At 52.1% G+C, this 26,298-nt stretch overlaps 1 protein-coding gene across 4 annotated transcripts in view; it reads right to left on the bottom strand.

The window, feature by feature from the left end:
- Ndst1 (N-deacetylase and N-sulfotransferase 1) overlaps window positions 1-26,298 on the bottom strand; it is a 60,292-nt gene that overhangs the window by 10,577 nt on the left and 23,417 nt on the right. For all 4 annotated transcript variants that reach the window (XM_026414629.2, XM_026414627.2, XM_026414630.2 and 1 more), the window contains 11 exons: window positions 24,191-24,393; window positions 19,284-20,180; window positions 13,953-14,447; window positions 10,485-10,572; window positions 9,088-9,242; window positions 8,285-8,470; window positions 6,589-6,717; window positions 5,619-5,801; window positions 4,297-4,393; window positions 3,087-3,210; window positions 942-1,116 (listed from right to left, as the gene is read on the bottom strand). In XM_026414629.2, coding sequence (XP_026270414.1) covers window positions 942-1,116; window positions 3,087-3,210; window positions 4,297-4,393; window positions 5,619-5,801; window positions 6,589-6,717; window positions 8,285-8,470; window positions 9,088-9,242; window positions 10,485-10,572; window positions 13,953-14,447; window positions 19,284-19,796 — 2,145 coding nt within the window. In that variant the 5' untranslated portion in view covers window positions 19,797-20,180; window positions 24,191-24,393. The remainder of the gene's footprint in view (window positions 1-941; window positions 1,117-3,086; window positions 3,211-4,296; window positions 4,394-5,618; window positions 5,802-6,588; window positions 6,718-8,284; window positions 8,471-9,087; window positions 9,243-10,484; window positions 10,573-13,952; window positions 14,448-19,283; window positions 20,181-24,190; window positions 24,394-26,298) is intronic.

The following is a 26,298-nucleotide window of genomic DNA, read 5'->3' as shown; positions in this document are numbered from 1 at the left end:
TCCCCTGACACCACAAATAGATCTGGTCTGCTGGCCTGATGAGGGTGGTCAGGATCCTGGCCTTGGTCTCCAAAGGTACTTCTGAATCAAAGCACTTGGCAGCATGGCATAATCCCAGGAAGACTGGCAAGCAGAGGAGGGATGGGCCTGTCCCCAGAGCCCAGGGGCAGGTTTATAAGCAATTCTATAAGCCCAGAAGACTGCACTTAAGGAATTCAATCAGGTCATAGAAATTAAAGAAAGCTCTGCCATTTAACATGTCTCATCCCTCTCGAGATGTGCTTCAGTCCAGGTAACTGCTGTCCCTGATCAGACACCCACTAGGAATGGCAGGTCCTGAGCTAGGCACACTGGCACACACCTGCAATTCCAGCTACTTGGGAGGCTTAAAGCAGGAGGATCACAAGTTCAAGGCCAGCCTTAACAACATAAATTGAGCCAGACCCTGTCTCAAAATAAAAATTTTTAAAGGCTGGGCTTGTGGCTCAGTGGCAGAGCACTTGCTGGGCATGCAAGAAGCCCTGGGTTCAATCCCCAGGACTCTCCATCTGAAAAAGGCAGGTCCTGTGTCTTGTCCTCTGAGTTCCCACTCCCGCCCCACTAGTGTCCAGCAGAGAAGACACAGTCAGCGTGGCCCGACCACTGTTTGCAAATCTAGGCTGCATCAAGGTCTAATCAGCCTCCAAGTCATGTCCATGTCAGGGTCACAAGCAGGACCCTCTGAAGCTCAGGGGTGGACCAGTAACTGGTGCTGCCCTTCAGCATCAACTTCTGCCAGTCACCTGCACCAGGCTAGAGGCATCATGAAGACAGGCTCTATTCTTACCCATCGCCACATCCACACTGCTCAGGGCTGGCACACAGCAGCATCTGATCAGCACTTGCTGAGCGAATGAGCATCAGACAGATCCCAGCCCCCAGGACCTCTACCATGCTCTCACCTGGTACCAGGAATAGGCCCGGTCAGCTGGGTTGATGAGGATGGTGAGGATCTTGGCCTTGGGCAACAGGGCAGCTGCACGCCGGGGTGCCACTTCCGAATCAAAGTAATTGGCGCTTTTCTCAAAGTAGAAGTCGGAGGTGGTATTGGAAGGGATAGGGAAAAACTCCATGTACCTGTAGGAAGCCCAGAAAGGGGTGCTCACAGGCAAGACTCATGAGGAAGGGGCCCCAGGAGAACAGTGTGAGAGCGAGTGTCCCAGCGGGTAGAGCATCCTCAGAAAGCAAGCAGGGCACACTGCTCCAGCCAAACCAGGACTCGCTGATTCTAGAGAGAATGGTCACCTGGCAGTCTCCCTAGTCAAATTCATGCCTTTTCAGTGGGGGCTGTGGGATCAGGAGGATCTGAGGATTTGTGGGTGTGATGGGGTTGCAAGCATGGGGTGGTGGTTGTGTCCTTTATCCTAAACTCATATCCTGCCCCAGTGGAGGGCAGGCCCTAACTCTGCCTCTAGCGGGCAGGATGGGGCTCAGAGTGGTTCCCCTCTTAGCCCACACAGGACCAGCCCGGAGGGGATGGCTGCCCTCTGGAGCTTTTTTCCTGACCTGGGATGATGTCCAGTCTGTCTCTATGGACCTGGAGACAAAGGGGAGGGTCACCTGCCACCCTCCCCAGTGTGCTAAGCACAATTTTTGAGAATATTGTCCCATATCCTGGCCACAGTGATGACTAAACAAACCGCCCAGACTCCCCCAAGAGCACCTACTCACGTAGAATCAGGTGCAACTGGGGATTCACAGGAAGCCAAATATTCCCTAAATAAGGCTATAGGTTTTCCATCCCATAAAATGGGGTTTCTCGAGGGGGCCCGAGGACCCCTTTACAGATTGCCTAGAGCTTTTTAGATTCCTGTGCCCCACCTAAGACCTACCTACAGAATCAAAATCTTGGGAATAGGGTCATAGAATCTCCCTCTCTCACTTTTCTTTTTTTTATTTTTATTTTTTTTTTTTTTTAATAGAAAGTATAGCTATTCTTTTTTTTTTTTTTTTTTTTTAAAGAGAGAGTGAGAGAGGAGAGAGAGAGAGAGAGAAAGAATTTTTAATATTTATTTTTTAGTTCTCGGCGGACACAACATCTTTGTTGGTATGTGGTGCTGAGGATCGAACCCGGGTCGCACGCATACCAGGCGAGCGCGCTACCGCTTGAGCCACATCCCCAGCCCCCTCTCTCACTTTTCTATATCTTGATGTGATACCTACTTTGAGAAAGCTCAGAAAACAGAAGTTTTTGCTTCCTAAGCTATAGCTAAGACATTTGGCAGCCAACTTGGCTTTTCTACTTTACCTGGTAATAAACAGCCACACTTACTACAGACATGCTAATGTACTGCTGCGGATGCTGCCCCCAGCCCTACTGAAGACTGCTACCTACATGGCTTGCACCATATTACCTTTATTAAAACAAAACACAACACTAACTTCTAATAATACATCTGGTCACATAAGGTTTTAGGTAAGAGACTAGACATGTTGAGAGATGTAGAAAGATGGATGGATGGCTGAATGGACACACAGGAAGACAGACAGATGGACAGTGAGAAGATAGGTAGATAAAAGACCAAAGAGCACATTGACGGTCACCTCTGTAGAAGGTTCTGGTGGGCAGCCTCCACTTTAACTACCTCCCCAGGTGCCCCCTAGAACTCAGCCAGTGCTTCCAAAGGCCCACAGGAACATCTTCTCTCCACAGTTGGCCACACATGGTGGGAAGGGCCGGTTGTCAGCCAGAGCACTTGGATTTTAGTCCCTGCTCTGTCACCAGCAGACCTTGGGACCTTGTGTGAGTTCCTCCCCTCCTCTGGGACTCAGGATGTTTTGTACAAGCCAGGGAGGGACTCAACCCTGCCTTCAGCAGTCTCTGTCCCAGGCGATTATGCAAAGGGGCAAAGGGCTTCCTCATGGAGCACCCTGCCTGTGACAACACTCCCACCATGACTCTAGGGTCACTGTGCCTTGTCCCTGTTTATAGGAACTGTAGCTGTGTGTGAACAAGCAGCAGCTGCTTCCTGCTGTGGCCACAGTGACCTCCCCACCACCTCTGGAATGGCCTTCCTGTCCTGCTATAGATCGAGAGGCTCACTCACCAGTCAATGCCTCTGTGATAGTTGTGGCCATTAAAAAACTGGATCTCCTCGAAGGTCTCTGAGCTGGGGTAGTTGCTGCTTAGGTCCGGGTGCATGCCCAGGAACAAGTAGAGGGCTGTGGTGCCTGTAGGGATGGGAGGCAGCTGAGCCCACAGCCGAACCCCCAACTCAAGGATGGAGCCTGGGTTCTGGGCCTCGCTCCCCCTTTTCTCTACAAGGACCTGGGAAAATTCCTGCCTTTCTCTGGGTCTTGCTCTTCTTGTCTGTACAAGGAACTTCTCTACATCCAGGATGGCAAATACAGGGCCTGCATGTGGACACCCCAACACCTGTACCCTGCAGACATCACTCATCTATTATAGCCTTCTTCATTCCTAAACAAGGGCTTGTCCTCTGACTCCTCCTCACAGCACTCTGACAGCCACGTCCCACTGACTGCTGTCTCCTTAGAACTAGAACTAGATGCTTTCTGCTGGCCTTTTCTGCTCGAGACCTCTGTCCCCTGGCACTTGGGAAAAGCCCCCGCCCAGGCCCTCCCTGTGTTAACGTGGAACTCTGAAGACCCACAAGTTCTGGCTCTGATGCCTCCTGTTTCAGCTCCGCTCCTCCCTCCTCCCTAGAAAGACTCCTCATTCATTCCCTATGGCATGTTTCCATGGTTCATATCTACAGAAGCATCCAGAAGAGGAGGCCATAGAGTCTGGTGATGGAGAATATGAGCTTTGGGTTCACAGAGATCAAGGTGTGGCACTGCCATTTCCTAACGTGCTGTGTTAGGGAAAACTCAACCTCTCTGAGCTGTAAACTGGGAGTGGTCTTACAGACTCACGTGGGTGGCAAATGCCCGGCGATCATGTCACTGTTCCCTCCCTGCACCTCTGCTAGACACAGCTGACTGGCCACAGCCCACCCTGCACTGGGCCAGTTGTACCAGGCACTGCTTAAACTTGCAGATAAGCTGCCAGGACACAGAGAGAGGTCCCTGAGGCTGCAGCTCAGGACAACCAGGAGAATGCCATGCGCATCCCATCCATCCCTGTCCCATGTCCACACTGATGGGAGATTCACATTCCCCCAAATTTTACTCTCGCTTCTGGGGAAGGAGTGGGTAGACTCCTGGGGAGTGGGACCAAGGGAATGTGGTCCCTAGAATTCTGTGGCTGAGATGGCAGGTGTTGGGAGAGGATGGGTGAAGGGTGGGGAGACCTACCTGTTTTCTGGGGACCAATGATGAGGAGCTTTGGGAAGCGGTCACATGTCTTCTCCTTGGACCAGATGTCCTTGTGGCGTTTGTCTTCGCAGGGGTCCTAAAACAACATTGGGAGGATGTGAGGGAAGCCCAAAACCCAGTGAAGAGGCTCCCAGGACCATGTGGCCCTTCCAGTGCTGATCGACAGGCATAGAGTCTGCATGTAGCCTTGCCACCTCTCATCCCCAGATGCTTGGGCTGCAACAGGCAGGGACCATTTCTGGTTAGTCTCACGTGTCCCACAGAGTCTGGCAAAATGCCCAGCTGTATGCTGGACACATAATGGGAACTCACAAGCACTTGAATTGAACTGGGCAAGCAGTGTCTGGACCAGGGGTCTGCAAACTCTCCCTGCGAAGTTGGTAAATCTCTTGGTTAGTGTTTGGTAAATATCGTGGGCTTTGGGTACTGTCCAGCTTCTGCTGCAACTTCTCAACTCGGCTGCGAGGGCATGAAAGCAGCCACAGAGAACGCTCACAAGAACGAGCGTGGCTGTGTGCCAGGAAAACTGTCTTTACAAAAGCAGACCACAGGCTGGAATTGGCCCACAAATCAAGGTTTGGGGACCTCGGGTCTGAACTGTTGAAACGCCACCATTCTCAGGTCTTGCTTTCTATTTTTAACCCCCAGGTGCCGACTTTCCCAAGAACTGGTTTCCCCCAAACCCTCCCCGTGAGCTCCCTCCCCGGTGGCTCAGAGCCTGCTGTAGTTAAAGAGGCTGGGAGATGACCTGAGTCTGACCAAGGCAGGGCAGGTGCTGCCCACGCTCCCTGCTCTATGTTCACCCACGGGGCTTGTGGGCTTTTCACTGAGGGCTTTGTGTGTGCATGTGTATGTGTATTGCGAATTTAGCTCAGGGGAGCTTGATCACTGAGCCACATCCCCAGCCCTTTTTATTTTGAGGCAGGTCTCGGTAAGTTGCTTAGGACTTTGTTAAGGCCCTCGAACTTGTGATCCTCCTGTCTCAGCCTCTCAAGGGGTTGTGATTACAGGTGTGTGCCACCACACCCAGCTCCACAGGTTTTTTTTAAAGTTGTTCTTTCCAAGGCTGTGTATGAGTATGGATGTGTACAGGTCTGTGGGGAGGTGCACATGTACATATGCGTGCACATACATGTTCCCGAGAGGAAGCGTGCCCACACTGGCAAGCAAACGGACACCTGGGTTTCCCTTGGGGAGAGTGTGAAGATATGAAGGCTGAGCCCTCACAGCCCTGGAGCATGAGCCTATGAGCAGAAGACTTTCCACCCCTGCAACGAGGCACGAGGCCTCCCTGTCCCCACCTGCCACAGTGGGTCCTTCTCCTCAGAGAATATCTGGAAGTACTTCTGGGCCAGCTGCACAGGCGGCAGCGTCTGCAGTCGCAGGTTGGTCCAGGAGTGCAGGAAGCGCACCAGGTGCTTGAAGGTGTACAGGCCCAGCCGGTCGTTCCCATAGTTGGACAAGTGCGTCATGAAGATGCTGATCTGCTCCAGGGAGGGGGAGAGGGAGGGAGCAGCAGGTCAGCATCTGAGCCACCTTACCCCCACCTCCAACCTCACCTCTGCCTCACTTTGCAGGGCTACCTGATGACCAGGGCAAGATACCCCAAGGCCACCAACTCAATGTATGGGCTGAGTACAGACAGGGATGAATCCAGGTCTGACTGACCCCCAGGCATTTCAACCCTAAGGTGGGAGGCTGACCTGAGGCGGGAGCTCTGTGTTTTGTCTTGGAAAAAAGGTGTGGAAAAAAGGTACTAAGCCCAGAGAACTGAACAAAACAACCACTTGACATTTATTTAATAGTATTAAAGTACAGGTGATTATTTCCATTTTGAAGATAAGGAAAGAAATGCCCTGAAAGCTCAAGCAAAAAGGTTTTGTGGGGGGGGGGGGGGGGGAAGGGTGTGCACGTGTGAATGCACACATGCACATATACACACAGGAACAAAGACTGGAAAGAGAACAAACACAAAAATGCAAATACGCCAGTATTAAAGTGCAGGATTAGGAAAGAAAGAAAAAGCATGTATATCTAAAAAGAACAACAACCACAAAAGAGCAAAACGAAAGAAAGAAAAAGAAAGCTCCAATCCATTAGTCAAGGTCACAAAGTGACCCTGACAGTGCCAGGGCTGGGGAGCAGGTGTCCCAACCTCCAGGTTCTCAAGGCAGCCTCTCCGGTCTTTCCCAGCCAGGGAGGTCCCTGCAGCCAAGGACAGGCCGCCCTGCAGCCTCGCTTCCCATCAGCTGCAGACCTTGGAGCACTCACAGGATTGAGGAGCACGGTGAGGAAGAGCTCGCCCCCATTGATGATCTTGTCCAGTTCACTGGAGCCCCCAGGGTACTCGTTGTAGAAGATGGTGTGGGTGAAGAGGCCACAGGTCTGCCGTGGGAGGACCTGGGAGGGGATGAGGAAAGGAGCTATGGTACCTCTGGCATGGATGGCAGTGGGAGATGGGGTGGGGTATCTCCACAGAAAGGCAGCCTCCTGTGTGGCCACCTCCTGGCAGGTACTTGGTCCCAAAGACCCAGTAGCCTGTGATATTCCCCTAGGTGAACCACAGGCCCTTGACATTTTAGACTCCATTACTATTTTCCGCACAAAATAATAAGTAGGACCCAAAATAACAAAGTAAGAACATTTCTGGAAACTTGGGCCATTTGCAGTAAGGATCCTTGACCCTCCAAAGCAACTCTTCCAGTGGCACTTGGCAAGCCCTCTCACAACACCAGAGCCCCATCTGGTCATACTCATAGTCATGCACTGGCTTAACAGTTCAATGTGATCTGCCCTAAGGAAACGGGCTCTGAGGGAACAGGGAATGGGTCTAGCCTGTCACCACCTCATCCCAGAGTTAATATGAGTCCTGGTACTGAGAAGGTGTATGGAGGGATGGACAGATGGTCAGGGAGATTCACAGACAAATGCACAAACCTTGTCTTCCCACAGCTGCCCCATCTCAACTGATGATAGCTTGTTCTTCCAGTGTCTCAGGCTGGAAGCCCTGAGGTCAGCCTGGACTCTTCTTTCTCCTACATCCTATAGCCAACTGATCAGCAGATCTCAATGGAAGGAACTTCTAACAAGTCCAATAGATGATCACTTTCTTGACCCCGCTCCAAGCAACCATCATCTTTGGCTAGAAGATGGCAGTGGCCCCTAATTGGTCTGTCTGCTCTTTGGTACCCTATATTCTCCATTTCACACAACAAGAAATGATAAAAACCTTTGCAAGTATGAATGATGTCATGCTTCTTCAAAATCTCCCCATCTCTAACTAAAAGCTGAAGTGCCTTGATGATAAGCCTTACTTGACCCCATAGCATCCTGCCCCCAACCCCTGACATCCTCTACCATCAGCCTCTAACTTGCTCCCCTCTAGCCATGCTGGCCTCCTACTTCGTCCTCAAACACACCCAGCACAAAGCCTCAGGGCCTTTGCACTTGCTGTTTTTGCTGCCTTGAACACTCTTCCACATATAGCAGCATGGCTCATCCCAGGAAGGTCCTTCCTAACATTTATTGAAAATTGCCTCCCTCATCTCCCTTCCTCGTTGATTCTCTGAAGGGCACTTATCACCGACTGATTGTTATATACTTTACACATTTTTTTTCTGCCACTAGGACATCAAGTCTATAAGAACAGGAACCTTTCTGGGTTTTAAGCAGTTCTGTGTCCCTAATGCCTGAAAAAAGGAAAGACCCAAGTAGAAGCTCAAGAGAAGTTCTTAATGAGCAAATGAATGGAGCAGAAGACTGTCCTACATCCTCATCAGGAACCCCCCCGAAGTTCCTCATGAGAGGAGCCAGACTGGCAGCCCACCTTCCCAGGGATGGAGCCTCAAGCCACAGTAGCAGCAAGGGTTGGGCTGGAGCCCGAAGCCGGCCAGCCACAGCCATGCCTCCCAGGACAGCACACGCCCGCCCCACCCCTGCACTGCCATGGCCCACTTGCTACACTTGCCATGATGCCGTTGTGGATGAAGCCGCGGCGGTAGCGGGCTGGCTTCAGATGGGGGTACTCCTCAGTGCTGGTCACTCGGATGTTCCACACCTGCTTCCAGGCCTCGTACAGCTGCACATGCACAGGATACACGCCCGAGTGGTGGGGGGCCACCGCGTACCCCATGTCTGTGGGAATGCCATGCTCCTGGGAAGGGGATGACCAGGGCAGGATGAGCACGGGGGTCTTTCCCCTTTGGGTCTTATTCCCCCTTGGTAGAACATATAAGAGAAAAATCAGAGGCCAAGACGGCAGGGCCGTTGGTCCAAGCCCTCCTGGTGCAGATGGAGAAGCTGAGGCCTGAGAGGCAGGGGAGGGGCTCAGAATCTCTGAGTCAGAGTCGCAGGCAGAGCTGGGACTACAGCCCAGGTCTCCCAACTCTTGGTCGAGTTCAGAGGCCTCATGTACCCCACAGCGAGGGATAAGGTGGAGATCTTTCCTGCTTTCTCTTGCCTCTGGTTGGCCAGTGAACCCAGGCTGGTACCTCCCACCCCAGCCGGGAGGTAGTAGCTTGGGCCTAGGGCACACACAGCTCTGGGTTTAAGTCCTGGGATGACCTCCCTGAGCCTCTGTTCCTGTCTACAAAGTGGGGCTCTTCTCTATAGAACCAGCTCCCCTGCCCTGCCCCCAGGCCCCAGTGCGGGCACACAGATGTTGGTGGGAGTCCATCAACTAAATTGCAAAAGCAATATGACACCAGCAGCCAGGACTCCAGGCCCAGCCCCGAGCCCACCCAGCTCTGCCCTTTAGGGAATCTTACTCACGACAGCGAACTTCTTGTTCAGGGCCATCTGCTCCGCCAGCACCGACTGATTGTGGAAAAGGTGAGGCTGCATGTGGCTCCACATGTGGGGGAACCACCAGAACTCCTTCACATACGACAGCAGCAGGTCATCCCCAGCATCCTCAGCATCAGTACCTGCAGTCCCAGCACACAGCTCAGCCTGGCCCACAGAGCCATGAGGCCCTCCAGGCTGGCCCAGGCCTGGGATGGGCTGCCCATCCAGAGGCTGCCATGAGCTACAGTGCAGGAGTAGATGGAGTCCCAGAGCCCTGGCTTCTGATCTAGAGTGTGTCCTTAACTCAGGAGTGACTTTGGCCAAGCTGCCTCAAGTGTTTCCTCCACCTCTGACATGTCTGCCCTGACTTTGTTCCAATAGGGAACACAGGTCATTTGTCTTCTACTAGATTGTAGAAGGGCTCTGTGTATACACAGGATGGTTAACCCCTGTCTTGTATGTATTACCACAACCACCACGGTAGGCTGAAGGTTAAGAAAAGAAAAATGCAGAGCTGAGTGTGGTAGTGTGTGGCTCTGAAGCCAGCAACCAGGAGCTGAGGCAGGAGGATAACACACTCAAGGCCACCTGGACAACTCAGTAAGAGCCTGCCTCGGAACAAAATTTGCAAAGAAAGGGCTGGAGACACACCTCAGGGATAGAGGGTTCTCCAGCAACACCACAAAATGCAGGGGCCCAGCAACATCACTCATGTTTGTCTTGGCGGCTGTGTTGCACATCCTGCCCCTCTACCCACCCCACCCTGCGTTGTTGACCAATATGTTCTCCTAGAATGCAGGAGAAGCTGCCCTTGCTGTGACCTGAGCAGAAGACAGAGGGAAAGGCTACTACAGGGCTGTTCCCTCTTGCCTAGTCCCAGAAGAGCAGTATGGGAGGAACCTGAAAGGCTCAGAAGAGGAAAGCAGGCAGGCATGAACCAAGCAGCCTACTGCCCTCAAATTCAATCCTTTTGACTCCAAACTGAACTTAGAACTTGGTCATGCTGGGGAGGTACAAGTACTGGGTACCTTCATTTTCGATGCTACATATTTCTGTAATGTTCTTAAAATTCAACCAGTTTTTCTTACAAGCAGAAATAACACAAATAATTTTAAAAGGATGAGGCAGGGGGAGTGGAAGGGAAGATGCCCCACCTAGGACAGCACAGCCGAAGGTCAGGGAGTGAGGCATGGAAACTGTTGTCAATTTTGTCCCCAAATGACCCCTGCCTGGGACTCTCACTACTCTTGTGGCCTACTGGTCCTAGCAGACTTGCCCTTAGTATGGGTAAGCCCAGCTGCTGCATCATGGCAGAGGACTCCAAGGTTGTGGGTGTGGACAGCCCTGGAAGTCCCAAGAGGGGGCAGGGCAGGCTTACGTACCTGTGTGGAAGAATTTCCCTGAGTATCCCAGGTTGAAGGTGAAGTTTGGGATGTGTGTGCGTAGTTCATTCTGTGTATCAAACAGGGCCTGGGACAGCAGAGGAGAAAGGAAGGCAAGAGAGGAAGTTAGAAGCTCCCCTCCTTCCAGAGACCTGAGAAGTATCCCATTCCAGCAAGACCAGCTGCAAAACTGACAGGGCCCAGTAAAAATGCAAATGCAAGGCTGTAGGTGTGGCTCTGTGGTAGGGCTCCCACTGCCACACAAGGCCCTGGGTTTGATCCCTAGCATTGTGTGAAAACCTGGGACCTTTATGCAAAAGTAACTAAGAACGAGGGGCTAACAGCAGAGCATTGCACTATGTTTGAGCCCCTTGTAGCACAGGGCTCTGCAGGATGACATGGGCTGCACACGGGGAGACTGGCCTGCATTGCCTTCACCAGGCCTCCAGCACAAAAAGACCTGGACTCTAGTCAGACTCTGTCATGTGTCCTCAAAAAGCTTTGTGACGCCTCTAGGTCTGTTTCTTCAACTGCACAATGGTCTCTTTCTCGCTCATGGGAGAATTAAGTGAAATGCTGAATATAAAACTGCCTGCTGTGTGCGATGGCGCACACTTGTAATCCCAATGGCTCAGGAGGCTCAGGCAGAAGGATCGTGAGTTCAAAGCCAGCCTCAGCAACTTAGCAAAGTGCTAAGCAACTCAGTGAGACCCCGTCTCTAATAAAATATAAAATAGGGCTGGGGATGTGGCTCAGTGGTCAAGTGCCCAGAGTTCAATCCCAATACTAAAAAAAAAGAAAGAAAAACGAACTGCCTAATGTTTGGTTAAGTGATGAAAAATGGGGGCCATCACAACATCTGTGGTCACTGCCACTGAAAGCCTCAGTATCTACCTGGGAAGGCTTTCTCCCCTTTGGTGGATTGCCAGGCTGATGTCAAAGGATCATGACCTGTCCAGGGATGTGCTGTGTGCCCAGCACCATGGCGTTCCCATGCCTGGCACGCGCAGCTCTCTGCAGGTCAGTAAGGGCTGCTGGCCCTTGGGAAACAGATGTGCTGTCACACTCTAGGGCCAGGACTGCAGGGTTCACAGGCTGCCAGGAAACCTCTCAAACCCTGCTTTCAGGACATGCTGCAAAATAAAAGTCCTGGCTCTCTTAGGACAGTATTGTCACCACTTGACCAAGGCTGAGCACTGCCTACTAGACATGCATATTCCAGTCATGTGGCTTCTTCACTTCTTTGAGTCTCGGTGCCCTTCTCTGAAAAATAGGACTCAAAATAACACCCCCTTTGCCAGGCCACTGGGAGGACCAAATGAGGCAGTGCACAGAAGGGGCTGGGCACAGTGCAGCACCCACATAAACAGCTTCTGTTGGTATTTTGTCAACTGTGCTGCAGAGTTAACAAGGTGACATGTACATCTATGAAAGAAGGCCACAGTGGTCACCTGTGTTCAGATTAAAGAAGAAACTGCTCTGCCCTTTCCTACTAACAAGGATGTTTAAGGGTAAGGAGACCCGCATTAGAGAAGCACTCTGCAGGTTGCTCTGAGCTGAGAGCATAGGAGAGGGCACCTCGATTTATATTCTTCTACAGAAATTGCTCCAATCTGTTATCATGCTTTTCACTTTAGAAATGGGGAGAATAAGAAACCTAAGTACACGATCCAGAGCTCACTGGAAGACACACTGACTTCCCTGTGGGCTCGACCCTGGAGCCCAGTCCTGGCCCACAGTTTCACAGGGCTCCCCTGCACAGTAGCAAGGGCCTGGTCCGAGCAGGAGACAGCAGGGCTGGGCCATGGAAAGGGCATCCCAAGTAGGGAACAGAGCAATCTACTCTGCTAGAGGTTGGTCCACTGTGGCTGCATATGAAGATGTTTAGAGCAAAGACTCTGCAGAGGTCATCTTCAATTTTTCTTCAACAGGACAGCCCTCCAAGAAATGAAATTCCAGGGAGAAACACAATCAAAGCCATGCTGCCCGGTCCAGCTCCTCAGGAGGCATGGAGGATGGTGTCTGGCCATCAGAACATGACCCTCACTCCACCCAGCTCGTGGGGCACCCCTGTGAAGCCTCTGGGAGTGCTGTGAAACAGCCTAAAATCCCCTATCACTCCATCTCTTCATTTCACAGGGGAGGCTCAGCAGTGGGACGGGAGTGACATGTGTCACCTGGTCAACCAGGGTCACACTGGGACTCAAATTGATCTCAAATCCCTACAGGATAACCACTCCTCAACACAATCCACTCTATTCTTCTCCTTCGGGGTTATACAGAAAAGCACAAAGTGTACTCCTGACCAAGAAAAGGACACAGACTCTACTAGGGTCGTCCTTGCAGACCCCGGGCCACGGTAGCAGAGATTTCAGGTGGACAGAGGACACAGCTCACCAGGCAGATCTGTTCAGGGAGAGTTGTGAGCCTCTCATAGGTCTCTTTAAAGCCTCCTGGGAGCATCAAAGAGAGCCCTGGTTTGGTGCTAATATGTTTCTAACACTCGCTAATCTCCTGTGAGAGAGGACACCGGTCAGCAGGCAGCCGCATCTCTCAGAATTTAATCCCCTGTTTTGTTTTCATTGGATTTATTGTTATGGTGCTCTCCACTCCCAGCAACCGACTCAGATTCCCGTTTACACTAGGATGTCAGATGTCTCCTTTGCAAGTAACCTGAAAACTGCATTTTAAGACTGTTTAGTGGTCTTAATTTGTAGGCTTCTCCTTCACGGTGACAGCGCATGTATGTAAAATCTTGTGGTTTGCAAAAGTGTCTTTACACACAGCTCTGTTGGGTAAACACTTTTGGAATTCAATGCATGCATTCACTCTCTCCATAGACCTAAGTTAAAATATGCCATATGGTAATCTGAGCTCTCCATTTTTGTTTTAAGAATTTTATGGGCACTCTGATATTGATACAAACATTTTTAAGAGTTTAAAATCATATCTAGATGAAAAGGCAGATGGCTGACACTGTGGTTCCCACTTTCATGTTCTGATGACTGGATCTCTTCCTCCACACACAACTCTGCACTAAGATGCAAAGGTCTTCTGTGTCTGCCAGGCGCAGTGGCACATGCCTATAATCCCAGCAGCTCAGGAGGCTGAGGCAGGAAGATTTCGAGTTCAAAGCCAGCCTAAGCAACTTAGCAAGGCCCTAAGCAATTCAGTGAGATCTTGTCTCTAGATAAAATATTTTAAAAAGGCTGGAGATGTGGCTCAGTGGCTGAGTGCCCCTGGGTTCAATCCCTGGTACACCCCCCACCCCCCGGCAACAAAAAAAGAAAAAGTCCTATGTTTAAATACTTCAACAAAATTTTAAATGGCACTTGCTTTGAACACAAGAATTAATATAAACTTAGTGGTGGGGTTGGGGGACTTTATTTTGAATAACAGCACCGGGGAAGTGCAGGTAGGGAGTCACATGGGGGCCACAAGGATTGGAATCCGCGAGGCCCGCCTTACCTTCACGTCCTCCACCTTCATGCGTGTGCCCTCCTTGCCCACGAAGATATCGTCGATGTCCACCAGGATGTAGCGGTCCAGAGGCAGCGAGAGGCGCTTACCCGTGAGGAAGGCCACAGCATCAACGAAGACCAGCTTGTGCAGCCAGAAGTTGAGGTTGTTGCCAAACAGCACACGCTGGATGCCATCGTGGAGGCCCAGGTCCTGGACTACCGTGGCGTGCAGTGCAGCATGCAGGCCCGCATCAGCTCCCAGGTGCGGGATGGACTCGGACGAGCGCGTCTTGGCCAGAAGCACAGGCTCATAGGTGGAGTGGTTGGACTGGAACACGGTCCAGTCCTCGCCAGGCAGCACACCCTTCTCCACCTCGCTGGGCCGTGTCACGTAGAGCAGTGGGGATTTGGGATTGATGCTGCAGTCCTTCAGGCCCAGGTTAGAGTGCAGGAACAGGGGGAAGCCCTTGAGCTGTGCGCTCAGCAGGCTGTTCTCATTGGCCTACAATCGTGCAGGGGGGAAGGGGAACAGCTGTCAGATCTGGAACTCCAAGGAACGTGGAACTCAGATATGCACCCCAAACTGTAACATCAACAATATTCATAACATTCACGGGCAGGCTCGCCATGCCCCGGCTCAACCATCTACCCTCTCCTCTGTCTACAATAGAATACTAGTGAACACGTCTGATTCGCTTACCAAAACTAGGCAGGGGGTCCGTGAACTGTGCACGCTGGAATGCCGCTAATCCTCCCAGTGACCCCACAGTGGAGGCGCTGTCAGACCAGACCATTTCATACATAAAGAGACGGAGGCCCAGAAAAGCCAAATCACCAGGGGAAAGTCCAGCAGTTGAGAGCATGGACTCTGCTACCAAACTGCCTGGCCTTGGCCAGTTAAGACTCTTCTCCAGGCCAGAGAAGAGGAACTGTCTGCGGGGGGAAGCAAAGACACTCTGCTACACAGCACTCCCAACCTCCCTTACACCGGCAGCACCCCTGAGGCCACCCTCTTACAGCAGTCCAGCTCCCATGCCCACCAATCTCTGCCAGCGTGGTGAGGTCTCTGGGGCTACCCAGCTCCCTGGGGGTCTACAGACAGCCACATCACTCCATCACCTCCTCCCTAGGCCCATGGCTCCTGCTTCATCATGGTACATGCTACAGAGAGGAGATTCACAGTTATAGACAAGCGACACAGTCAGCTGGCTCAGAGAGCCTTCCGGAGAAAGAGTTATCAACTAGGGGAAAGGCAGGAGCCACGTCCCAGGAAAGTGCAAAGTGCAAAAGCCCTGAGGTAGTAGAGGTTCAATCAAGAGGGAGAGGAGGAGATGAGGCAGAATGTTCTGCTGAGGCCAGACCTGAAGGACCCTGGAGGCTACAAAGAGCAGCAGGAAGCCAACAAAGACCACATCAAACAGTATCCACAGGGATGACAGGTTCCAATCTATCTTGAAAAGGTCTATGTGACTGTCTTGTGGAGAATGAATGTGGAGAAAGAGTGGGGTCGGGCAAGCCATGAGTGAACAAAAAGTATATGGACAATTTGGGGAGGGAGACAGACTCATGTGCAGGTGCCATCAGGGCTGCACGGGTGGGCACCAATCTGGGCACACAGCCAAGAGTGAGTCCCAGGCGAGCCCTGTGCCCCAGTGTGAAACCGTGCCTACCCAGAAGGGTCCCCTGCACTGGTCTCCTCCATAGATACTGCTTTTTTCCCATTTCTACAACAGTTCTTTGGGACCCTGGCCTTGTAAACCGCGATAAAGAGCCTACACTGGTTGCTCCACACACAGGGATAGCTGCCAACTCCACCCTGCAGCACCCTGAGCCAGCCGCAGAGGTGGCCCCATGCTAAGTCCCATCAAGCCCCGTCCTCAGAAGCTACCTTCCCCAGCTCCAGGCTCCCCACAGCCCAAGTCAGCACTGGCCAAGGATGTAACTGCTTCAGCTATGTGGGGGCCAGAGACCCTGTTCATATGTGCCAAGGCCTGGGAAGCCACACAGGACACGAGGGCTGAGGATCCCATTTCAAAGTCCCGACCCTGAGCTGACTGCCAGGTGCTGGCAGCTCAGCCCACTGCCCAGAGAGAGAGAGAGAAAGCCAAGTTGCTGATAGCTGACCCTGGTTGGCAATGACAGGAACCTGCCAGAGAAGGGAACAAAGTGGCTGGCCTGGCATTGCCGCCTGGCCCCACTTCAGGCTGCACCCCCAGGAGTAAAAGCTTCTGTTCCTCAGCTCTGAGGACCCTCTCAGGAGACACTAGCTCTTCTAGTGGGGTCACCCAGGCACAGGAAGGAAGAGCCCTGAGCCAGGGATGGGAAAGCAGAGGCCTCACAGACTTAAGCATTAACTGGTTGGTGCCCTGGGGACCCCAAGTCCCCTCTCTGGGCTCAGATCCCCCATTAGCCAGTTTCTTCTTACATGGTATCCCATGGTCAGATTAGAAGCAACAAGCTTAGTTGTCAAATCCTGGCTCTACAACTTACTAGCTATGTTGCTCTGGTAAAGCTATTTAACTTTTTCAGCCTCAGGTTCTTATCTGAAAATAAAGTGCCCACTTCACAAGGCAGCTGTGAAAATTAAACATGATAATGCCTGAGAAGCAATGAGCTCAGTGTCTGGAACATGTAAGTGCTTAATCCAAGAGGCCAGGTAGCCCCTGCCAGACCTCTGCCAGGTGTGTTCAGGGCCAGAGCATCTGGAGTCACAAAGATGGGGCAAGACAGTGCCAGGAACTAGGGCTACAGAGGAGGAAACTGGACTCCACCCTCCAGGACCTCACAGGAGCACACTGGCCAAAGCCACAAGACAATGCCACCACTACTACGTTGGCTGAACTTAGAATGACAAAACAAGAGAGCCACCATTTATTTTGTGGCTCTGGGTCCCAGGCAGAGTGCTCAGTGCTTCCCGCCCATTGTCTTGTTTTATCTCCAATACAGACCAGCAAGGCAGGAGCTATAATTAGTCCCACTTTACAAATGGATTGAGCATCCTGCCCAAGGTCACTCTGCTTTTAAGTGCCAGAAAGATTTAACCCAGGACATGGAGCTTTAAGTCCCTGCTCTCACACTGCCCTAGGAGTCCAGCCTTGGTGGGAACAGAAGCACAAGCATCTCCAGAGCCCCACAGTCCACAGGCTGCTCAGGGCTTGACAAGTCCAAGGCACAGTGCTGAAGCCCCCCTTGCAGAAAGGGCCAAGAGATGTGCCTCGACTACCAGGAGGCACGAGTTTGAGCTGAAAAATCACAGGCCTGTCATATGCACTTGTCATGTGCAATAATGTAGGAAGAGTAGGAAAATCTAGAACTGCCACTGACTCCGCAGTGGGACGCTGCACAAACTCCTTCCTGGGCCTCACATTCCCCTGTAAAGCAAGGAACCGCAGGTAGACAGGGTACAAACTCTGCTGCACCAGCTGTACCCAATGTCCTGTGCCCACTGCCTGGTAGTGAGACTGAGAGCTCTGTGCACTGCACGTGGTCTCTGATGCAGACTTCTACTAAATAAACGGTAGCAGGACTCCTGGACTTGCCACACCGTTGTTAAGACCAAGGCCTCTGGAGCTGGACTGCTGGGCTTCAAATCCTAGAGAATACTTACTGGAGGTGTGAGCTTGGGCACTTTTCTTAATCTCTTTGCCTCAGTTTCCTTCTCTCTTAAATAAGGACACTATCTGCCTGCCTGGGTAGATGGCTTATCAGAGTGTAGCAAGTTTATTTACGAGGAGCATGTGGGCAGTGCACTGCTCCAAGCAGGCTCTCAATAAACATCAGCCATTCTGATGATTTTCAGGCCTGGGGCTCTGAATCAAACTTAATGAATTTCATGGCAGGAAAGGTTAGAGAGTCCAGGAGAAAAGGCAAAAAACGCAGACAATGGAGACAGTCTGACTTTGTGCTTCTGTAAAGCCATAAACCAGGCCAGTGCTCCCCAGAGGGTGCTCTGTGAACGAGCTCAAGCCAGCGGGGGACGAATCTCACTTGCTCGCTCTGCGGCAGGACTTCTAAGGGCCTTGCATTTCGGGGCTCACAATGCCTTTTCAGTGGCAGAGCCTCCTGCTGTATTAGTGCTTGAAAGAACATGCCATGGGAAACGCTCAGCCAGACCAGTCCTCCCGCACTGAAGGTAGGCCCAGAACACAATGCGCCAGGGAGGCCTGGGACACAGCCACCCCTGATCGTCTCCTACGCCTCCCCTCCTGACTCACGCCAAGCAAGAGCCTGCATAGGACCCGTGCACTTACCGTCCCTTCCTTCAGAAGGGCTCTTCGCACTGAAAGCCACCCAGAGCCTTCCCTCACTTCCTACAGTTGGATTTACCAAAGATGACCTCTCTGGCCTACTGTGAGAGTGCTGCCAACAGCCCACACCAGGACCCTCTGGGCTGCTCCCTGCTCTGCTCCTGGTGCACTTCTCACTGCCACATGCTAAGTATGTTTGCCCAGTACTAGCCCCCCACCCATTCCTACTGCGCTAGCACGTCAGCTCCCTGGAGCAGGGACTTTGTCCATTCCCATGACCACTCTGTCCAGCGCCTAGCACAGGACTCAGAACGCTGAAGTGGCTGGTACCTATTTGCTCAATGAAGAAGTAAATGTCCCCCAAAGCACCCAACCAGAGTCCTGTCATCGTCTCTCTTCATCTTGCCTTACCACATCCTTGGAACCTGCATCCACTGCTCCCAACCTCCCCTTCCCAGGGTAGACTCTCCTTCTCAGCAAGGATCCCAATCTTAGTGGTCATTTTGAGAGCTCCATCAAAACCAGAATAGCTCCCCACCCATCCACCCATCCACTGGGATTTCTTTCTCCTATCTCTCAATACAAAACAGGTCTGGTCTGGCAGGTGCATAAATTCCACACCCCACTGCAGCCAGGAGTAAAGAGCAAGGGATAGAGCCCAAGTTGCCCAAGTATGGGTTCCAATCTCAGCTCCTCACTTACACTGAGAGCCTCAAATAGGTAACCCAACTCCTCAAGCCTTGATTTTCTTATCTGCAAAATGGGAACAAGTCGCCTCCATTGGGAGAATTGTCATGACAGGTTTCAGAGTCCTGAGCAGAAAATGCTCTCTCCAACCCTGCACCCATTCCCAGGGATTTTCCAGGGTAAATGCCTTCTATGTACTGATCCACTGTGTGTCACGAAGTCCCCCTGCCAAGTACCCCTAAAATGCATAAAGTACTCACTGCGCACAAGGCCTGCTCCCACCTAAGCTTCCTGGGAGTAGATATGACCACTAAACGCATTTTACAAATGAGAAAAGTCTAGTGCTCTGCTGGTGAGCACAGAGATCAGGGCGGGAAGGGCTCAGGGCCCTGCTCCCTGCCTACCTTGAAGAAGCCAATGATGCCCACGCCGTAAGCCACACAGTACTTGTCCAGCAGCTCGCGGTTCCAGGCGTCCAAATTGACGTACTTGAGGATGTTCTCATAGATGATAAGGGCGAAGCGGCCACGGCCCTTGTCAGTGAGTGTGGGCATGTCCCCCTTGCCTGGTGCAATCTCGGTGCGATACTTGAAGCGGCTAGACTCCAGGATGGCCACGACCTCCTGACCCAGCTGTGAGTAGAGACTCTCCACGAACACCAGCACCAGCGGGTCGGTGCGGGAAGGGGTGACCACCTGTACAGGCTTGAGGGGCAGCAGGCGGCTGGGGGCCACAGGTGGCGGGTCCCCACAGTCAGACTCAGGGGCATCTGCAGAGGGCTCCAGACCCCGCTTCCAGCCATATAGGTAGTAGGCCGAGACAAAAACACTGAACAGGCAGAAGATGAACAGCAGGAAAAGGACAGCTTGGGGGGACACATGCCGACACAATCTCCGGAGGCATGCCAGGGCAGGCATCCTGGCCCCCAAGACCTTGGCCACCGGAGGCCTGCCCTGCCCTGGCCACCCCAAGGCCCCACGCAGGAGACACGGGAGTTGTCGACCGACCAAGAAATTCACAGAGACTTAGGAGGCGAGGTCCTCAGTGGGCAGCAGGAGTGGAGGATCCGGGTCCCCAGCCCTTCCTCCCAGCCAGGGGCGCAGTCTAGAGGCTGGTCTCGCTCCTTCCTTCCTCTGCGCCCCTTTATGTCACCATGGCAAACCCCCACTTGGTCCTGCACAGAGCAGAAGTGCCCCAGGGCGTCAGGGCCTCCTTTGGGGACTGGGCAGCAGGCCAGAGGACACTAGGCTGGCCCAGGGGTGTCGCATGCTGCTCCCTTGGTAGGGCCCACGGGGCTGAGGCTGTGGAGAGAAGAGGAAATTCCATCAGACACACAGGTCCTGACAAGGTCATCAGAGTTTGAGTTTTTCTGCCAAACCTGGTGGAAAGAATGAGACAACGGAGCTGTTTAGCTTCTCTGGGCCTCTGTTTCCCCGTGTGTGAAATGGGCAGACAGTAAGGAGTGCCCATCTCACAAGGGGTTGCGGATATGAAGTCCAATGATATATATAAATCACATAAAGCAGTACTTAACGCATGGTGTCTATAAATAGTAACTGTTCTTTTTCATCATTATCAGAGTCTAAGACTGGGCCAAGAAAAATTCAGAAGCAGAAAGAACAAAGTGAATCACTGAACAGTTGCAAAGTGTAAGAGCAAGTGGTAGGACTCTAACCAGAACCTTCCCTTCTCTTCCCCTCCCTTCTGCACCCATTTCTCCGAGTGACCACAGCAGCCCATGCAGCAGATAACAAGACTGTTTCCAGCAGAAGCAGCCACAGAAGGATTCAGGCAGGGATGTGGGGGTCCCATGCCTTGGTGGTGCCAGAAGGCCCAGGTGAATCGCTGCACCTCTCAAGCACCAGCAAGCTCATCTGAGTAAACGTGTCCATGGGACTTGACACAGGACACACTCAGAAAGGGCAGCTGTCACCACGTGCTCCTAATGCAGCCACGTGTCCCTCGCCCTAGGGATACAGGCTAACAGTGCTCACCATGACTCTGGGCACCAGATGACCACATCCCCTGCCTGGGGATCCCGGGTTGCCAGGAGACAGGAGGCTTCCCCCACACTGGGTCTGTCTACCCAGACAGCCAGAACCTGGGGTTCCAGCCTCCTCCTCCTCCAGCCTGAAATGCTCACCCCGGCCACCTCACTGCCCCATTTCACTGGGAAGAGTACACAAAGACCCACACACATTGTGCAAAGATGACAATTCCCTTGCCCCAACAGCAATCCCAACACAAACCTCCAGTGTCCCCTGAACACGAGTGGAAGCCTCCAAGAAGAGTGAGATTTCCTAGTGATTCAAGAAGCTACTTTCTATCAGCCACACTTACTAAGAGGCGGCAGGAGATGATGCCAAGCCAGAAAGCAAGTGTGAGAGCCTGGGCTGAGGCAGTCAGTGAGGGAACTGGAGTCCCAGGCTTGGCCTTGAGGGTGAAGGCCTTTGAAGTCCCTCCCAGCCCCAGACTATATGCTGTGCTTGCAGGGATCCTGCCTACAAGAGACCCAACAGTTGCACTTCTAGGATAAATTCCTAGAAGTAGTAACTGCAGGAGCATGTGAAGATTTCTCCACAAGAATACAAATCCCAGTGCTGTTTATAATGGCAATTGCTCAATAATGGGGGACTGTCATTATAGAAACTATAATGCAAGCATGTGACAGAATCCTAGGCAGCCATTTATAGTATCTCCAAGAAAGACATTTACTGACATTTACCATATATATTGTTGAAGTGGGAAACATTTATAAAACAGTTTGTATGTGTGGTCATATTTTTGTTAAATATTTTTATGCTTAGGCTAGAAACTGTGCAAAAGAAAAAAAAAAAAAACCTTAACAGTAATTACCTCTAGTTAAGAGTCATTTCTGTTTTTTTGTCTGTGAAATGGAGAGAAGAGGGGGCAGCAGGTTTGGCCCCAGCTGTGCCAGGACACACTGTAAGATGCCCAGCACACTCTATCCCTCTCTGGGCTTCCTGCCTCTTACAGGGAGCTCGGGTCAGATGGTTTCTGGGGTTCTCACACCTCTGCTGCTCTACACTGTAGTCCTCACTATGTGTCAGCACCGTGGGGAACCTGAGGTACCAGGAAAGCAGGTATCCATGATGCGGCGGGACGGGTGTGGTAGCAGGGACAAGGAAAGGCATTTGGGAGACCAGAGGGGTACTTAACCTCTCCAGAAAGGGAGAGCAGGACCAGGGAAAAGTTTCTGGAGGCACCAGAACTGGCCAGAACAAGGGCAGGCTGGCCAGGGACATGGAGAAAGAATGGCCTTCACTGCAACCTGAAGATAAGGGATTGTGTGCACTTTCTAGGGGACTCCGTGCAATTCTCGGTGAGAGCAAGGCAAGAAAGAGCAGGTATTCTGGGCAGAGCCAAGAAGGCTGCAGTGGCTAGTCCTGTTCATGCCCAGAGTGCACTAGTGTTCCATTTACCACTGATGAGGGCCACCTGCAGTCGCAGCCAAGCCCCCCACCTTTGGCCTATGGCCAAGGCAGATGCAGAGTGGGGTTAGAAGGCAGGGGGCCCTGATGGTGCCCTGCCCACGCAGAAGTCCAACCCACGATAGAGTAGGAGAGGCTGAGCCACGCCCACTACCCTCCAGCACATTAACAGCCTCCCAGCAAGTTAATGATGCAGTTCACAGAATCTCAGGCATCTGGGGGTCATGGACCCTTGTGGGAATCTGGCAACATTTCTCAGATATTAAAAAATATGCACATTTTAAAAATGAACGTGGCTGCCAGGGGTTAGGGGTGGAGAGATGAGTGGGGAGCGCAGAGGGCTGTTAAGCCACTCTGGAGGATGCTGGGTGGTGGGTACGTGTCATCATGCACTTGTCTAAGCCCATGGAATGCACAACATCAAGAGCAAACCCTACTGTCCACTAAGAGAGCTGGATGACAGTGACATGTCCATGTGGTTCATCAAATGTAGCAAGGGGGCCACTCTGTAGCGGATGCTGATGCTGCCTGCCCTGCACCTGGAGAGGTCTTCCTTGCAGCCCTCAAGTGGCCCCTGCTTCCTCCTCTCACTGCACACCTGAGAAGAATGCCTGCCCTTGAAGGCCTTGGCCTTTCCAGGGAGGCTGGGATAAGGCCATTGCAAAACCCAGGCCAGAGAGGGCAAAAGAAGCCCTGCCTCTGGAGAAAGCCAAGTGCCCTGGGCCTGACGCGAGCCAGCTGCCTTGTAAACAAAGTGTCGACCACCCAGCGTGCTGGCAGGGGCCTCGCAGGGCCTCACCATCCACTCAGAGGCCCACAGCCAGCCAGAAAGCTCTCCTCCCAGTCCACCCGGAGTTATGGAGTCCCGTGACTCTGAGGTAAAGTCCAAGGGGCTTCTCATCCCCCTGGCCACCAAGGCCTCAAGGAGAGCTGGGGCTGGGACCTCAACGCCTGCCTACCACACAGGCCACACACCCTTACCACCCTTCCCCTAACCACAGCTGGGCCCAGCCCACCACCCAGCTTAGTCAAGCATCCAGGCCTTTGCTGGTGAAGTTCCCATGGCCAGGAATGCCTCCTCCAGCCGCATGGGACACTTACTCATCCTTCACCACCCAGTTCCAATGTCACCACCTCTCTGAAGTCATGTCTAGCCCCCACCTACCCCACTTACCATGAGAGGTTGGGAACCAGGACCCTTGGGCCTAAACAGAATGCAGATGTGTGGTCTTTGGCTTGCACAGTGTTTTTCTTTAATTTGGGATTAGTTATTGACATTTAAAAAAAAATTTTTTGTAGTTATAGATGAACAGAATGCCTTTTTTGTTTGTTTGTTTTTTATGTGGTGCTGAGAATCGAACCCAGTGCCTCATGCATGCTAGGCAAGCGCTCTGCTACTGAGCTACAGCCCCAGCCCTAGTTATCAACATTTTAAAATCAAGAGATTTCACAGAACTTCTCTTTTAAAACATCATGTTCTAGTGACACTGAACACACATCGCAACCAGCCATATCCGCCGAGGCACATGCGGTGCCCTCCTCAAGGGCCATGCACCCTGAGGTCAGCACAGTCACCAGCCAACCTCCTGCTCTCACTGCCTCCTGCCAGTGTCTGGGGCACCAGAGCCTGTGATCTGTGCAGAGCAGGGGGGGCCATTTTACACCACCCTGTCCCTGTACTTGCACACCCACAGGGCAGGCCCAGCACCTACTGATCCCTGCACAGATGGGCCCTGCCCAGCACCTGGTATACAGAGGCCCTGGGCAAACAACTTTTGCTTTCTTCCCTCTCCCCCAAGCCTTGGGTGCCACTCAAGGACAGGAACCAAATCTGGTTCATCATGAAAGCTTCCACTTACCCTAGAACCAGGTCCTTATTGAGGACTCGGGATGTGAATGAAGTAGTAGCTGTTGTTATTCCCAATTTCCAGATAAGGAGAAGAAAGCTCCAAGGTAAAGTGACTTGCCAGGGTCACATGGAATCAGCTAAATCTTGATTCAAACAGGTTTCCTTTCTGATTTTGAGTTTGGTCTTTTATTCCTCCATGACACTCAGGAGTTTCTATAATAAAATAACAACAGTGCCATTATAATTATCATCATTATTAATACTGACATCATACCTGATCATTAACTATGAGCCTGGCACTATGCTATGTATTTTTCACACCTTATCTCTTTCCTTACAACTTATATTATCATTATCTACATCTACAGCTAAGGAAAATGAGACCCAGAGAGGTTAAGTCATTTGTCCAAGATCACACAGAGCTTAAATTTAAGCCCAGACCCCATGAAAGGGAGCACTCCAGAGACTATGAGAGACCTTAGCTGGGGAGTATGAGGGAGTATGAGACCTTAGCCACCAAGGCCTCCAGGCCTTGGTCAGGCTCCCACTGTGCTCTCCCAGCCCTAGCCCCAGCTTTCCCTGCCAAGGTGCTGGGGATAATGAATGAGATGCTCTGGTTGTCATGGAGACGCCATGGCAACGCTGCACTTTCGGGAAATACCACGGTAACTGTGGCCACTGCTCTAAGAGTTGAAAGTCATTCCTTACCCCACCTCCCTACCCAAAAGTGCTTTGGTCCTCACAGTCCTCCTCAGGATCCCTAAGGGAAGAGAGCCTCTTTTTTGTGTGTGTGAATTTTTTTAGTTGTAGGTGGATAATACCTTTATCTCATTTTTATGTGGTGCTGAGGATTGAACCCAATGCCTTGCGCATGCCAGGCAAGCGCCCTACCACTGAGCCCCAGCCCCAGCCCGGAAGAGAGCCTTTTTACAGATCAAGCAGGGAAGGGGTCCTGGCTCGGGCCCTGGATGATCGGGTGGGCTCCAGTGGGGAGACAAGAGCTCCCTGAGAGCAGGCACAGACACTGAGCTAGCTTAGCTTCTGATGGGGAGGTGTGTCCAATAGCTCAACTCATGTGTGTTTGGCCCCTACTGCATGCCACCAGTCCCTAGGGAAAAGCTGTGTGCTCATCCCATTTCACCCTAACAGCCTGAAAAATGGAGTGTGTGGCCGCTAGCAATTCAGTAAGGCTTAGTCCAGAGCCAGCTGCCGGAAGTGGAATCTCAGCTCCATTTTCTATCAGTCTGTGACTTTGGCACAATTCTTTCATCATCTCTGAGACTACAAAATAGAGTTTGTACTATTATCTATCTAGAGGGGCAGTTGCCACATCATCTAAGAGAGATGATACGTGTATAATGCTCAGTTGGGTGCCTGGCACATGATAGATAATACAGGCTAATAAACTGACTGTCCATTCAACAGATTTGAAAACTGAGGCTCAGGAAGGCACTGGCCCAAGGCCACATATCAAAATTAGAGTGGACCCAAAAAGAGAAGATAGCAAGTCAGGCCAGAAGAAAGGAGAAAGAGAATAGGCTCCAGGAAGAAGCGTCAGATGGGATATCACCCTGGGAGCTAGGAATGATGATGGTTCCCTGCTCCCTGGGTCTGTATATAAGGTGCTGAGCACAGTCTCAGGCACTGAAAAGGGAGTGGTGACTCAGACCCTCAAACTAGGATTTCTAAAGGCCCCTTGGGCATCTTGTGTGATGCTGTTGCAGGCCAAATGGGGACAGGTCCCTGCAGCCCCCAGGGCTCACCCACCACATAGTGTATTTGCAGCCTGGCCCCTTCCCACACACCCTCCTAACTCACGTGCACATGAATGCACGAGCAAACGCACACAGTACTGACGTGCCCAAAAGGTGCCATCATGGGCATCCCAGCCACGTGGACACTGGGAGGAGGGAGGGGAAGCTGAGAAGAGGTCAGTGTGGGAAGAAACTGCAGGCAGGCTCAAAAGTGAGTGAATGGGAGAAGCTGGGGGTGGCAAGCTGGCAGACTGGGCAACTTAGCCAGACCCTCTCTGGAAACACACATACGTGAATGGGTACCAGAGCTGGGGCAGGACTGGGGCAGGGGAAGGTAGTGTGGCTGCAGGCCAGGCACTGATAG

Source organism: Urocitellus parryii, chromosome 1 (genome assembly GCF_045843805.1).
Source record: "Urocitellus parryii isolate mUroPar1 chromosome 1, mUroPar1.hap1, whole genome shotgun sequence".
Taxonomy (NCBI): Eukaryota; Metazoa; Chordata; class Mammalia; order Rodentia; family Sciuridae; genus Urocitellus; species Urocitellus parryii.
This window is presented reverse-complemented; position numbering and strand designations above follow the sequence as displayed.